The sequence below is a fragment of the Anguilla rostrata genome, chromosome 2 (assembly GCF_018555375.3).
Source record: "Anguilla rostrata isolate EN2019 chromosome 2, ASM1855537v3, whole genome shotgun sequence".
Lineage (NCBI taxonomy): Eukaryota > Metazoa > Chordata > Actinopteri > Anguilliformes > Anguillidae > Anguilla > Anguilla rostrata.
In genome coordinates, this window is record NC_057934.1 from 41,226,780 (window position 1) to 41,239,909 (window position 13,130).

The 13,130-nt window shown below is 43.4% G+C and overlaps 1 protein-coding gene across 1 annotated transcript in view; it reads right to left on the minus strand.

Annotated features, from left to right (window-relative positions):
* The window catches only part of dnah3 (dynein axonemal heavy chain 3), a 35,426-nt gene that overhangs the window by 16,343 nt on the left and 5,953 nt on the right, over positions 1 to 13,130 (minus strand). The window contains exons 8-36 of the mRNA XM_064322225.1: positions 12,472 to 12,597; positions 11,305 to 11,500; positions 10,809 to 10,988; positions 10,389 to 10,525; positions 9,571 to 9,676; positions 9,241 to 9,419; positions 8,748 to 8,932; positions 8,290 to 8,413; positions 8,009 to 8,162; positions 7,652 to 7,796; positions 6,709 to 6,920; positions 6,261 to 6,352; positions 6,001 to 6,115; positions 5,574 to 5,690; positions 5,187 to 5,366; positions 4,896 to 5,032; positions 4,603 to 4,804; positions 4,364 to 4,456; positions 4,021 to 4,131; positions 3,673 to 3,787; positions 3,389 to 3,587; positions 3,022 to 3,130; positions 2,642 to 2,755; positions 2,259 to 2,435; positions 1,657 to 1,748; positions 1,310 to 1,529; positions 652 to 786; positions 436 to 547; positions 49 to 290 (exon numbers count right to left, since the gene is read on the minus strand). Of these exons, the coding sequence (XP_064178295.1) occupies positions 49 to 290; positions 436 to 547; positions 652 to 786; positions 1,310 to 1,529; positions 1,657 to 1,748; positions 2,259 to 2,435; positions 2,642 to 2,755; positions 3,022 to 3,130; positions 3,389 to 3,587; positions 3,673 to 3,787; positions 4,021 to 4,131; positions 4,364 to 4,456; positions 4,603 to 4,804; positions 4,896 to 5,032; positions 5,187 to 5,366; positions 5,574 to 5,690; positions 6,001 to 6,115; positions 6,261 to 6,352; positions 6,709 to 6,920; positions 7,652 to 7,796; positions 8,009 to 8,162; positions 8,290 to 8,413; positions 8,748 to 8,932; positions 9,241 to 9,419; positions 9,571 to 9,676; positions 10,389 to 10,525; positions 10,809 to 10,988; positions 11,305 to 11,500; positions 12,472 to 12,597 (4,306 nt within the window). The remainder of the gene's footprint in view (positions 1 to 48; positions 291 to 435; positions 548 to 651; positions 787 to 1,309; positions 1,530 to 1,656; positions 1,749 to 2,258; positions 2,436 to 2,641; positions 2,756 to 3,021; positions 3,131 to 3,388; positions 3,588 to 3,672; positions 3,788 to 4,020; positions 4,132 to 4,363; positions 4,457 to 4,602; positions 4,805 to 4,895; positions 5,033 to 5,186; positions 5,367 to 5,573; positions 5,691 to 6,000; positions 6,116 to 6,260; positions 6,353 to 6,708; positions 6,921 to 7,651; positions 7,797 to 8,008; positions 8,163 to 8,289; positions 8,414 to 8,747; positions 8,933 to 9,240; positions 9,420 to 9,570; positions 9,677 to 10,388; positions 10,526 to 10,808; positions 10,989 to 11,304; positions 11,501 to 12,471; positions 12,598 to 13,130) is intronic.

A 13,130-nucleotide genomic window follows, 5' to 3' on the forward strand; every position in this document is an offset into this window, starting at 1 on the left:
CATCGCAACAGTCCCCACACATTCACAGTCTCTGTCTGAGGGCTGTACCTTCTTGTTGTCGTCCAGCACAGTGTTCATGTTTTCGATCCAAACGGCGTCAATGGGCCCGTCGAAGATGATCCATTGCCGGTCCTCAGATGTGGACACGGCTTGGTCCCTGTAAGATGTGGCCAGTACCCCATCTGACCACTCGTGGCTGACTGGGTCAAAGCAGCCGTACAACTGGCCCATGGTGATGGCCTTGGGATTGATAATCTTGAACTCGACGGCATACTCCTCCATCATTTTTGCTTGGGATGAAACAGGGATATCTTTAGTGGACAGGTGCAGGGCTGACCACCTTACGTCTAAAATACCCTGTCCTAGAGATCTACATTGCATATGTAACATGTGAGTTCCTATAATCTCTACATGTTTCATGCTAGAGAGACACACCATGGTAAAGGTCCCCAAGGGCTCCAGCTAAGACCTTGTAGGCACAGGTTTTCCCACCCAGAGGGTCTCCAACAATCATGAAGCCGTGCCGCACCAGCATCATCTCATACACCTGAGGGGAACAAAGAGAAGAATCCTCAGAGTGCTTCCTATTCAGCAGACTCCATAATGGACCCTTGCATCCCTTCTGGTGGCTGTTCAGACTGCGGTGTCTACCTGAATGATTTTTCCTATGAACCAGGGAACAGGCTGCAGCTTCAGCTTGGCAATGTTCTCCTCGAGAGCTTGCAGGAGGAGCTCATAGTCAGGCTTAGGAAGTACCACGCCAGGGAAGAGATCAGATATGATGCCCTGCGGTCAAACGAAACGTTTGAAACACTGCCCATACATGGCAAAAACATCAGGAACATCCTGTGCTAAAACAGGAAGGAAAACTTGCTTCATATTCAAATATGGAATATGTTTTTATGCTGTATGGTGACACAAGAATAAAAGAAGCATATATAGCACAGCCATACAGGCATGTAGAAAGAATTATGGGTTTTTTTTCCTTCTGGTAGGAAAGTAATATAAACAGATATGCTGATACATAGCAATGGGATACATCCCTGTTACTCAAATCATGGTCCTTGAGGGCCAAGAACTGCTGGTTTTCCGCTCTCCCTTTATCTAGTCAGATGAAGACCGTTCGGCCAATCAGCAGCACTAATTGTTCATTTAATTACCTGGGAGAGGAGAAAATCAGGGCTGGATATGGATACGAGGGCCAGATTTGAGTATCCATGGCATAAATGGTTGTTACTGGAAAATGGTATAAAAGGTTCTAAAGAGAAACATGCCAGCACGGGTTGTGTTTGGCACAGGTATATCTGACCTGGAAGAGCGGCACATCCTGTGCCAGAAACTTGGCCATGTTGACGTCCATCAAAGCGCGCAGCAGTAGCACACTCTCATTCTCTTCTGGGTACTTCAGCTTCAAATTCCCTGCGGCAGTCAGGACTGATTTCACAGCGCGCATCCCGTAGTCATAGTGATGCTGGGATGAAAGCTGCTCTGAGCAAAGACGGTATGTGGCCACAATCTTCTGGGCAAGACTACAGAGCAACAGAATCAAGAATAATTGTTTCATTTGTCTGGACCATTGTTGTGTCAAATGATAATGTAAGGGAGGGTCAGAAATTAAACTACTAATCGCAGCCACATGGACAGTAATGTATTTACCTGCGAGAGTCAATAAATCCCATAGAATATAAGGAGATCTCGCCAATAAGGCCATAATCTGGCACCATCATGGCCACTGTGCGGAAGAGAGCCTGTCAGCAGAAATAAAGAAATCTTACACACAAATACAAAGAATTCTTTGGAACTGGTGACCATTACAGCCTTTCAGTGCACTTTAAAGTCACGGTGAAACAAAAGTTAGAGCAGCCCTAGCTTCCACAATATGAGTTCTACACGAGCCAAACAAATCTTTTGGGGGGAATTTTCAAAGGGCGGGGAGTTGACTCGATTGATGTCAAATGAGGACGAAAAGGAATGCGAGCCGCTGCATGAAGGGATGTCGATTGGAAGGGAACGAAAAATTGACAAACACGCCCACTGGTAATCGATGACGTAAAATCATAGTTAAAATTGCTTTTCAAGAAGTGAAGGGGAAAAAAGCTTTGGAGTGAAAATGATAGTATTAAATAAAGTATTCATTTTTTTCTTTTTTTTTTGGAATACGTACTTTTAAACATGTTTGTGTGGTTATAGAGAACTGACTAAATTGATGAAAAAGCCCTTTTTGATTTCACTGTGACTCCAGTATAAGCGCTCAGCACCTTCAAGTTGTCGGGCAGCTCAGCCCTGCCAGCGTAGCCAGGGTTCATGGTGATGAAGACAGAGCAGGTGGGGTTCAGTGACAGCTCTGTGCCCTCGAACAGGAAGGTCTTCATGTCGCACATGATGGCCCGCTGGATGCTGAGGATTTGCTGGGCTACCACAGACAGCACCTCCACCTGACACACGGACACATGGCCAGGGTCAACAGAGCACTGCTTACCTTCCAGTCCACTGTACTTGGACATATTTGTATTTGGACATGTATTTAAGCCATTATTACAATAATGTATTATACTGAAATCTTTAAATATGTATCAGCATAGTGATAACCGTATACAACTGATGATTGACTTCACTGACAGCAGATCTGTGTCAGGCTCACCTCAATACGGTTGAACTCATCAAAGCAGGCCCAGGCTCCAGATTGTGCTAGCCCTTTGAAGAACTTACTCATGGCCTTGTAGTCTAGACCATCAGAGCAGTTAAAGACCACACACTGGAGATACACAGATACATAAACATTATATACATATAAACATATGAGATAATTTACACAGCCAACGGCATGACAACAATTCAATTCATGATTTATAGACAACTGTCTCTGCACTCATGAGCAGTGGCCTTTTGCAGAAATACATAACAAAGATTGTTTTCCCTTCTAAAACAAAAAAACCCTTCCTAACCTGCCATTTCAATTGCTCTCATTTTCAGAATGGCTAGTCTAACTGTGGCTGGGATTGCCATGGTACTGTGACCTACCTGCTTTGCGAGGGCTTTGGCCAAATCCTTGGTGGTCTCTGTCTTTCCAGTCCCAGCTGGACCCTCAGGAGCCCCACCTAGGTTCAGCTTCAGGGCCCCCATCAATGTCCTGAATGCATTAGCGCCCAGCAGTCACAAGAGCAGTGGTTACTTGTGCTACAACAAATTGAACCTGCTTCAGTGCAGAATGGCATTATCTTCTGTAAAATACTAATTACTTCAATTTCAATTTTGCGGGTTTGTAAAATACAACTTGTTCTTTAGAAACAATATCTATCATTTGGTTTTCACATAGTGAGTTTGAGAATGATGCAATTGCTGATCATAATGACATTGAATATATTATGGCTATAAGGCTGCGACTAACCGGTAACAGCGGTCAGTGAGTGGGGTGATGACCAGCCGGGGGGAGTTCCCCAGGTACTCATAGCCGTACTTCACGGTGGTGGTAATCATGCGCACTAGCACATCGTCATCCTCCCAGAAGTAGCGCAGCTGAGAGGTCCACTGGAAGTCATTGAGGGAGGAGATGCCATCCTCAGCTAGTTTGGCCACTACATCTCGGGCTGAGGAGCAGAAGAGTAGGGGTTTGTGAGTAGGATGGCGATGGTCAGTCCTCAGCTTAGAGGCCATGCTGCGCTCGGAATTCACCATGTACATCGATGACAGTCAGGGCCCCCAGGGTTACCCGCGCACCTCCAGGCAGCTTCCCTCTCACCAGCTCAACTATGTCAGTTATTTGAGCATTACTCTGCTCCAGGTAGGCCTTTAGAGAAAAACAAAAAGTATTTAAAATCAATTGAGCAAGATTTTAAGACAGAGGTGAGTAATTTTTTTCAGGATTCTGAAAGTTTTCTCAGTACACTGCACCTGATTTTAATGGTATTAATCAGGCAGAATAGATACCAGGGTGGACCAATATGCATTGCTTTCAACCTAGTGTCATTATTGAAAAAGGAGGGATCAGTGTGAGTGCACATAGAGATAGAAGAGCCTCACAGGCAGGGCATTCTTCTCAATGGCCTCAGAAACCTCACTGGTCCAGAAGATGGAGGAGGCACAGATGACCACTTGGCCTGGCCACTGAAGGACCCACTTCTTCCTGGGAACCTAGGGGATGACAGTCAACCAATCAAACAGCTGACATTACCCTGCTCTTTGACCTTACAATCATTGATTTTAGAACAGTGAAGGCCTACCATGAGAACTTCAAAAACAAACGCTTGCTGCCACAAATGTTACCCGCAAACACGAAAGCAGCTTTTTGACACATCCATTCCAAAGGGTTGAATACGGCAGCTTCCTGGTTTTCTGGGTTATGTGTGAATTCTGAGACAGGTACCTGGACATATTCTTTAACACCCTCGTGTATGACGGCTCTCACACTGCCTAGCATCATTTTCTCCACCTGTAGTAGCCACTTCTCCACCATTCCCTGTGTACATTAGTATGGGAGGAGGTTCCATTAGGTCAGACATTTTAGTAACATGATCACTCAGATTATGAGTTCATTATGGCGACATTGTGATAAAACCCTTGTAGACAGAAAGCCATTTCAGAACAACAGTAATTCCTCGGCACCTTAGCCATGGCTGGGTAAATCTTTTGGATGAAGGGCACGGTTTCCTTTTCTGAGCTGATCATTCCAGTGATCTCCATGTCCTCAGTGAACTCCAGCGAGGAGATGCCTTCAAAACACTTCTTCAGGTGGGGCTGGACACGAAGTGGGTCCTTGGTCTCTGACAGGATTTCCAGAAGCTCATCATTCGACAGAAAGAAAAACCTGTAAACCCCGACAAGAATCACATCACAAGAGCTAGCCTATTTGGATATTGCAGAATGTATATAATTGTTTTTGAGCTGTGGCTGTTGACCTGGGAAAGTAGAGTCTCTTTTTCTCCAGGTAGGTGTTCAGTCCTTTCTGAATGTCCTCCAAAAACACATTGGACTCTTGGAGCCTACCCAGCATATTTGGCTGCCTTGTGGCCACCAACACTCGAGTGTCTTTCACCTGGAAACAGAGGCAGGTACCTCAGAGTGATCAGATAGGACACTGATTCCATCCTTTGATTCTGAATTTCTGAATTGATTTTTGAAAGATCACATATACATACAATGGGTGAGCCATTACATTGGTGCCTCTGCTATAAATAAATCACTCTTACTGCTTCCGCAATGATGTCCTTCCAGTAGCTGTCGACAATTCCAAACTTTCGCCCCTCCTCCGGCATTTGAGCAATGATATCCTCAGAGCTGAAGATGGGCTCCAGATAGAGCCAAGTGGACTGACACTTCAGCATAGCATCTAGAATATCCTGAATCAGCACCAGTGTTTCCTCCCATTCCTGCAAAGAGGAACAAGTTATTTTAGGTTAGAATAGAATAGAATATAGAATATTAATAGGTTGAGCCTATTAACATTAGTACAACAGTCAGGTGTGAATAAAACAGCAACACTGGCTCCAATTGGGTCTACTGAGGCTAAAGGTAAGCAGACAGCTCAGCTGAAATTTGCCCTTGTGTATGAGACAGAATAACTAAAAAAGTCCTACCTTGCATTCATTTTCAATTGGCTTTATGAATGGCGACCCACGCATTGTCTGTGTCTTAATGATATGATCGTCCAGCAGCACTTGGATGTCATCCACCGAAGACACAACATTTGTCCCCTAAAATACAACCTCATTAGAAACTCATGAAAGTTATTTTGTGGCAGGTGATGGCAAGTTCAGCTAAAACACTGGTATCTCAGCACTGTAACACGTCTTATGGTCTGGAATCATATGACAGCATGACAAAATTCAAATTAGATCTTATGTTTCCAATTAAAGGGACAACTAAGCTACAAAACAGTCTCCTTCTATTGTTGGGTTTGACTGATTTTATTTGAATATTATCCCACTCAATGATGAATGAATTGTCACAAACACCATACTAGAAAAGAATACAGGCTGTATTGAGGGATCCCTATAGGCTCACTGAGTCTCTGTATGGAGAGAATGCGAAGCGCAGCTCGGCCCACTCTGTCCTCATCTTATCCAAGGCCTTCTCCAAGGAGAACTCTTTGCTGGCTGCTGCCCCAAGCTCCTCCAGTCTGCAGGGATATGTTAGCAATCACACAGCCATTCCCCACAGAAACTAACACAGTACAACCATATTCCTCCCTGTTATGCATGCAAAATAAACTGCACAGTATTTTACTGTAATTTGAGGCTAGGCTCCTTCTTGTGCTGACTTACTTGTCAGAGAACTTAGACAGGCCCAGATCCACCATCATCGACAGTGATGCGTCAGCTTCAGGTTTCACTTCAAAACCTACAATGTTGCTGATCTGAAAGGAGAGGCCAACATCAATTATTCAACAATTTGTCACAGCTCCTGAACACTGGGACTGACCAGGCTAGATGGTCACTGGAGCACAGAAAATGCTTTGCACCATATTATGAAATGGCAGCCATTGCTCCCGAAGATGGAGGATCGACTAGATTCAAGGTCAAGGAGTAGGATATTACCACAGTGAAGAGAACACAATATTCTACCATATATGATAAGGTTATGGTGCCTAATTGTTTTAACAATGGTACAGTTCTACAACACATCTCTGAGAGTAAACGTTTCTTTGACAATGACAACGTTAAGAAACTGAGCAACTTCATTCACAAGAGTTAGGTGGGTGTGCACACTGACCTCTTGCCAGTGGCGTTCCTTCATGCCGGGGTTACAGATGGTGGTGAGGATGGGCAGGTGCTGCTTGAACTTGTCAATCTTTATCTTGAAGCTGTCCGCTACGCGCCTGGGCCCCGGCAGGTCAGAGAAGCTCTTGGCCAGCTTGTACACAGTGCGCCACATAGCTGCTAGCTCATCTGTGATGTGTTCGGCGTTTAGATTCTGGAATGGACCTGAGGCCCAGAGGGTTCAAATAATCTTTTAGCTTTTAGTCAATAATAGACACCAAAGTACATTGAGGTACAATACTGTGTGAAGCACAAAATATTTTTGCTGACTTTATTATTGCACATTGAGTATGAGTCTTGACCGACTCTTTTTATAGCCTTGCTTCAGAGTTTGGCTGGTAAATATTATAAAATGAAACGCTACCATTTAATATACTGAATTCTGTTTTATAACACAAAAGATCATGACCTTATTTGGGTTGCTGCAGTAATCACAGTCCAATGTCTCCGTAATTCAACATCACAAACTGAGTTAAGAGTTAGTGTCATGTAGGGAAGTACAATAACATCAGGGTGGTATCAGCCAATACAGATAAGTTTGTTTTAGTATATTATTGGCCAATATTGATACAGCCTCAGTATTATTGTGCTCACAATGTAACTCTTAATTCGGTTTGTCATGTTAAATTAAGATATCTAACAGAGGCAGGCTAAGAGAAAAGCTAAGATTTGGTCATTCATTAGGATAGGTCCATGTGATGATGCAACATGCAAATGTCACAGAGATGACGCATGTAATGCGCCGCTTATGCTGTTAATTAAGTGTATGTCATTCTCAAAAAGTAGCATTATAATCAGGGTTGAGTATTGTTGTGCGGCTACACTGATGGGTTGGGTTCCAACATTTGGGTTGCTCAGGATATTACACTGAAATTGTGTTAAGGCTGGATTCTCACCATTCAGCCAGACCTCTGAATTGTTTTGGAAACTGAGGGCTGTAGTCCAGAGCTGGTCATAGGGCTGCTTGCAGGTCATGAGGATCTGCACCATGGGGAAGTCACTCAGCTCTTTCTCCAAGAGACTCTCTTCCTTGTTAATGTCCTTCATTGGGGAGGGGGAGGGAAAATGTCAATAACGTGTGTTTATGCTGAATAACAAGAGAAACAGCAGGCTCACTGAGAATGACACTTAGGTCAGAGAAAATTAACGCAGTGGTATGATCGTAACACAATGAAGGGTCATTGCTAATGAAGTCTGACCGACCCCTCGGTGTGTACAGTATCTGCGTTTGCCTGGGATGTGGTCCTGCTCACCTCTAGCTCTGTCACGGCAGCATCCAGGGTAGCCGACAGCTCGTTCAGCTTGTCCACATTGTTCTTCATCTCGTCCAGAGTCATCAGCTCTTTCTTCTTGAAGCCCTCCACCTCCTTATTGACACCCTGCAGCATCTCGTCAAACTGTAAGATCCTGGGGATGGATGGGGCCATTTCAAAGTGTTTCAGTGTGGCATGGAAGTCAGGGCATCTCAATAAGTAGTCCTCATTTAATGCAGGCGTCAGAGGTGTTAGTGTGCAGAAGGATTTAGGACCATTACCTGTTGTGGAGGTGATCCTCTGCCTCCTCCCTGTATGAGGCCAAGCGGTTCTTGCTTTGCTCAAACAGAGTCAAGATCTGGTCTGGCCAGTGGAACACAGTGCTGTTCAGCTTCAAGTCCTCATCTGAAAACACAGGCATTAAAGACCACCTTATGATCATGTCCCATGGTGCTCAGCCACTAGGGATGTGAGCAATTTCAGTAGAAAGTAGGGGCAAAGTTTGTTCACACTGCAAGTCAATACTGGACATCTGTATTATCTCTAAAGTAAAAACCTGTTTTTGACCTTACAGTGAAATTCTGACTGTCTATATTTAGAAATAATAAAAAAGGAAAATATTCTCATCGGACGTATCTAGGAAGTTCAGAAACATAAAGAGCTACCTGAACACAAGAGACGTCTTATCTAAATACTAAATTGGAGCCCTTTATGAAGGGCTCTTCAGTGTTACACACACCAGACAGAGTGGCAAAGTCCAACAGGAAGTTAAGGCGGTTGGCCGCCTCTCCAATCTCCTCCTTCAGTTTGTAGACTGTCACTTCGCTACTCTTCTTCAGGTACTGATTCAGGGCCACCAGTTCTTCTGAGTTTTCTGGTAGTCTACTGATGGTCTCTGCAATCTCATCATAGTTCCGGCAGACACTGGAATACAGTAACATGATTAAGTACATACAGTTCAGGTGAAAGTGTGCTGGAAGGCTCTGAGACAGTAAAGCAGAGACAGTATCTCACTCAGCCATTTTCCATAGAATGTCATTAACATGAACCATCACACTGTTAGACATGGTGTTGCAAAACCATCCCGACCCCATGCAGGAGAAACTGTGTAAGGACAATCAACTCAGTGTCTCAGAATTTCATCACCATCTGAGCGTAATCAAGGCAGTCTTCTGTATGTGTGAGAAGACCATGCAAGGAGGCTAATGGGAGATATTTGGGAATGCCCACACCTCTTGTTGAGCTCTCTGTTCTCATCCACCTCAAAGGTGATCAGCATTTCCTTCAGTCTAGTGGCACGGTTGCACAGGTCATGGTTCAGGTTGGCAGCGTCTAAGCAGAACATGGACAGGGGAACGGTGATGTGCAGCGTGGCGATCTCCACCCACAGCTGCTGAATGCCTTCAATTTTCTATGGTCCAAAAAGAACAAAAGGAACAGCCCAAAATTCAATTCTGGTGTATCCTGTCTCATCATTCAATCATTTGAAAAACTGTAACCGTACATGGTAACTTATGTAGGACATCTAAAGAGTAATATTTCTAGGATGCATGGTACTTTACCGTCGTAAAAGCCTGCAAGGAGTGTTTTTCTTTGAGGAATGTTGCTATCTCCTGCTTGGCATTGTTGTTTAGGAGATCACTATACTTTTTGTATACATTCAGATACCTGAAAAACAATATATTAAACAAATTTGTGGAGTATAATCCACTTTTAAAAATACCTGTTTTAAACTGAAAACTTGTTAATTTAATTAAGCACACATGGTTATCCAGTGCAACTTCCAATATAAGTGAATATATGTAAAGGAGTTACATAGCCAGAGCTGGCATGATTGTTCATGTAACATTTAAAAGATAATTCCATTTTTTTTCAAACTGTGTCTTATATTCATGGTATTTTCCATCATTCCTTTCAAACCTCAAAAATGAAGCAAGGTGTGTAGAACATTGCAGAACTGATAGGAATGATGGAAAACAATATGGAATTTAGACCCATGTTGAAAAGAAAAAGAAAACAGAATTATCCTTTAAATGTTACATGAACAATCATGCCAGCTCTGGCTAACAACACTGCTAGACCAAGACCATTTTGCTCATTCAAACTGGCAAAATATCTCATTTTGTGAGGTGTCTTTTGCAACAGTAATATAATGATGGGGTGACAACAAGTATTACTGGAGGTGTACCAATGGCAGTACTGTAGATTTGTCAATGGCAGTGTGGAGTTGTCATTGTCAATGTTGCTTTCATGTTTGTAGACATGCTGGATAGGCATCATCAGAAGTGTTGGATAGGTGTCAGTGGCTGTAGTGTTGAGATGTCAGCAATAGTGTTTGAAACTCGGCAACAACAGTGAGAGGTACGGTTAAAATATGTACTTCTGTGGTCCCACTGTGTTCTTCTGGAAGACTTCCATGGCCCTGTTGACCAGGTCAGTGACGAGGTCCTCTTCCGGTCTAACAGTGCGCAGGTTCAGATCGTGCTCCTTGATCTCTGGGAACAGGTGACATTCCACCTGTGTGCAGGCCATCACAGAACACACTACTCATCGCTGGCCTGCAGTCCTGCCCAGCTGCAAGCAACACACTCAATTTACAGCACTTACTCACTTAACGCAAAAGGATTCCACAAACACATGTAAATCATTAGGCTGAAATAAAATGTAATAAATCTTGCACTGTTCATAAAGCTTATGTGTCGACTGCTAAATGACGTGAGTAACTTCCTGTCTGTATGAAAAGTAAATCAGGAGAGGGAAGTACTCTAACAGTGTGGTGATATGGGGGGAAGGACCCTACCCGCGGCAGGTTCTCTGCACTCTTGATAATCTCCATGAAGCCTCGTTGGATGAGCTCCCAGCACTGCTGCAGGCTCGGCTGGAAGACGACGTACGGCTCCTCCACCTTCAGCTTCACGATAAGAACCTGCTGCTGCACGAAGCGCAGCTCGTCGTACTCCCCACTGTAGTCATTCCCATCCTGATGGACAGCAATGACAACACAGCCTGGCCAATGAGTCTGCTGCCCCTTGGCCTAGCACATCTCCCAGAGGGATATGCATCCAGCATTTTTCATCTCTTAGAGGAGGACAGAGGGTGGTTTATGATGCAAAGCAGATGACTTACAGTCCCGGGCAGAAAAACTATATTAAAGCTATATAACTATAACTATATAAAAAGTGAAAAGGACAAATGTACAGTCAGAGGGAAACATGGTTGGACAACCATCGGACTAGTGCTCTGCAGCTCGTGACAGTTACGAGACAGACAATGGCAGGGCGGTAATGAAGGTGCACCTGGTGCAGCATAAAGAAGTGCAGCAGGTCCTGCAGAGAAGAGACCACCAGGCTTCGCAGCTGCAGAGACATGAGGGATGCCACGCAGTAGAAGAACTCTTGGGCTCTGACCGGGGCCACTCTCTCACTCTGAGGTACCAGTGGGAACCACAGGTCTGTATAGTTGATGAAGAGTGATGCGCATTCAGGTAGCCATCTGTGGATTGGAAAACAGAAACAGCAGCAGACATTTTGTTTCACTGTATGTTTTCGATTGGCCCAGACAGTTGCTGTGAACTCTGAAGGATGTTCTAGTTGCAATGCAACCTGAGACTGCTGCACTCAAGCAAATTGTGGTGCAGCTCCATATAACATTAGTACATGGGTCCCTGGCATAGAGCTTGCTGATGAAAATAGAGGATGATACTGATGATATAAAAATATTATTTATTTTATAATGGAGACATGTTCCTAAGTACAAGTGGCAACACAGCATCACTGTACAAGCTGCTGTTTGGAGTTAACCGAAATGTATTTTCTTGCTTTAAACTTGCTTTAAACTGCAATCCCAAAATACACCCATACATGCCATTGTAAAGAACACTTTTGTGCTTACGTTTACAGAAAACTACTGAAACATCTGTAAGTATAAAAAATATTCTTCATTACCCAAAACATAAACCTGTCGGGGCCAACAAAACATACAATAAACCTTAATTTATTTCAAAAACTTTAAAATGCATTTGAGGTTTTCATGGCAGGTAATGCTAATAAAAGTATTGCTAACAAAATCTTTGATGAAGCTTTTCCTTTGATGAAGCTTTTGCATTCTAAAGGTTTTATTCAGGTTACATTAGTAACTGAACCTTATCTGATGACAGACCAAAAACACCTAACCTGTAACTAACATCCACAAAACATCAGTATCCTAGTAACTACAACATTAAGTCTCCATTGTAAGAGGGAAAACCTATGAAAATCAGCAGGCATTGTGTGCCAGTTGTTTTATATACAATAAGGCAATTAGGCAGGACAAAAAACCTAGTAACTGAGATAGATTGAATTTAGCAAACAGTGCAATTTAAAACACAACAGGTCTGACACATTAAAAAGGAGGCTGGGAAACATGAGAACAGTAGATCTTCCTCTGTTACATGATTAGCAATGCAAATGGACAGATACACTCACTTGTTGAGCAGATCCTCCCGGGTTGCTTGGCACTGCTTCTGGAGCAGGTCTTCAAACTCCGTGGGGAGCAGGGGAAAGCTGGCGGAGAACAACTCCTCCAGCTTCACAAACCTCAGGGAGGAGAAGCTGCAGGACACAAAGCAGGGAAGCCGCTACTGATAAGGCCCAGAAATGAGTCTATACACTGGTTCTGAAGGAAACTCCACAGAAAGACTCTATACTGCACAGTTGTATTACACTGTTTACAGGGACAAAAGAGCAGCAAGTGTCACAGCACAAAGACTGCTCAGCATATACTGTCTCTTTCCTTTTGCACTTAATTTGCACTTTCCTCTTAATTTTTGCAAGGTGATTTATTGTCTTTTTGTTAACTCTCATATCAGAGATCATAGAACAAGCTTCTGACCTTTCATTCTACAACTGATCCACATGCTGTGGGTAAACCTGATAGGAGTATTCCTATCATGCACTCTATTGCTCACCATGCTTTTTGGGAACATACCAGAGACAATGACATATACTTTCATTACACCCATGAAAAATTTTAAATGCATGAACTATGATACTTAACCTCTTTGGACAGACTGTGTTGAAAATTTATCACTGAGTAAGATTCTAGAGTTAGAAAAAAGTGATAGTGGTAAATGCAAATTTTTAAA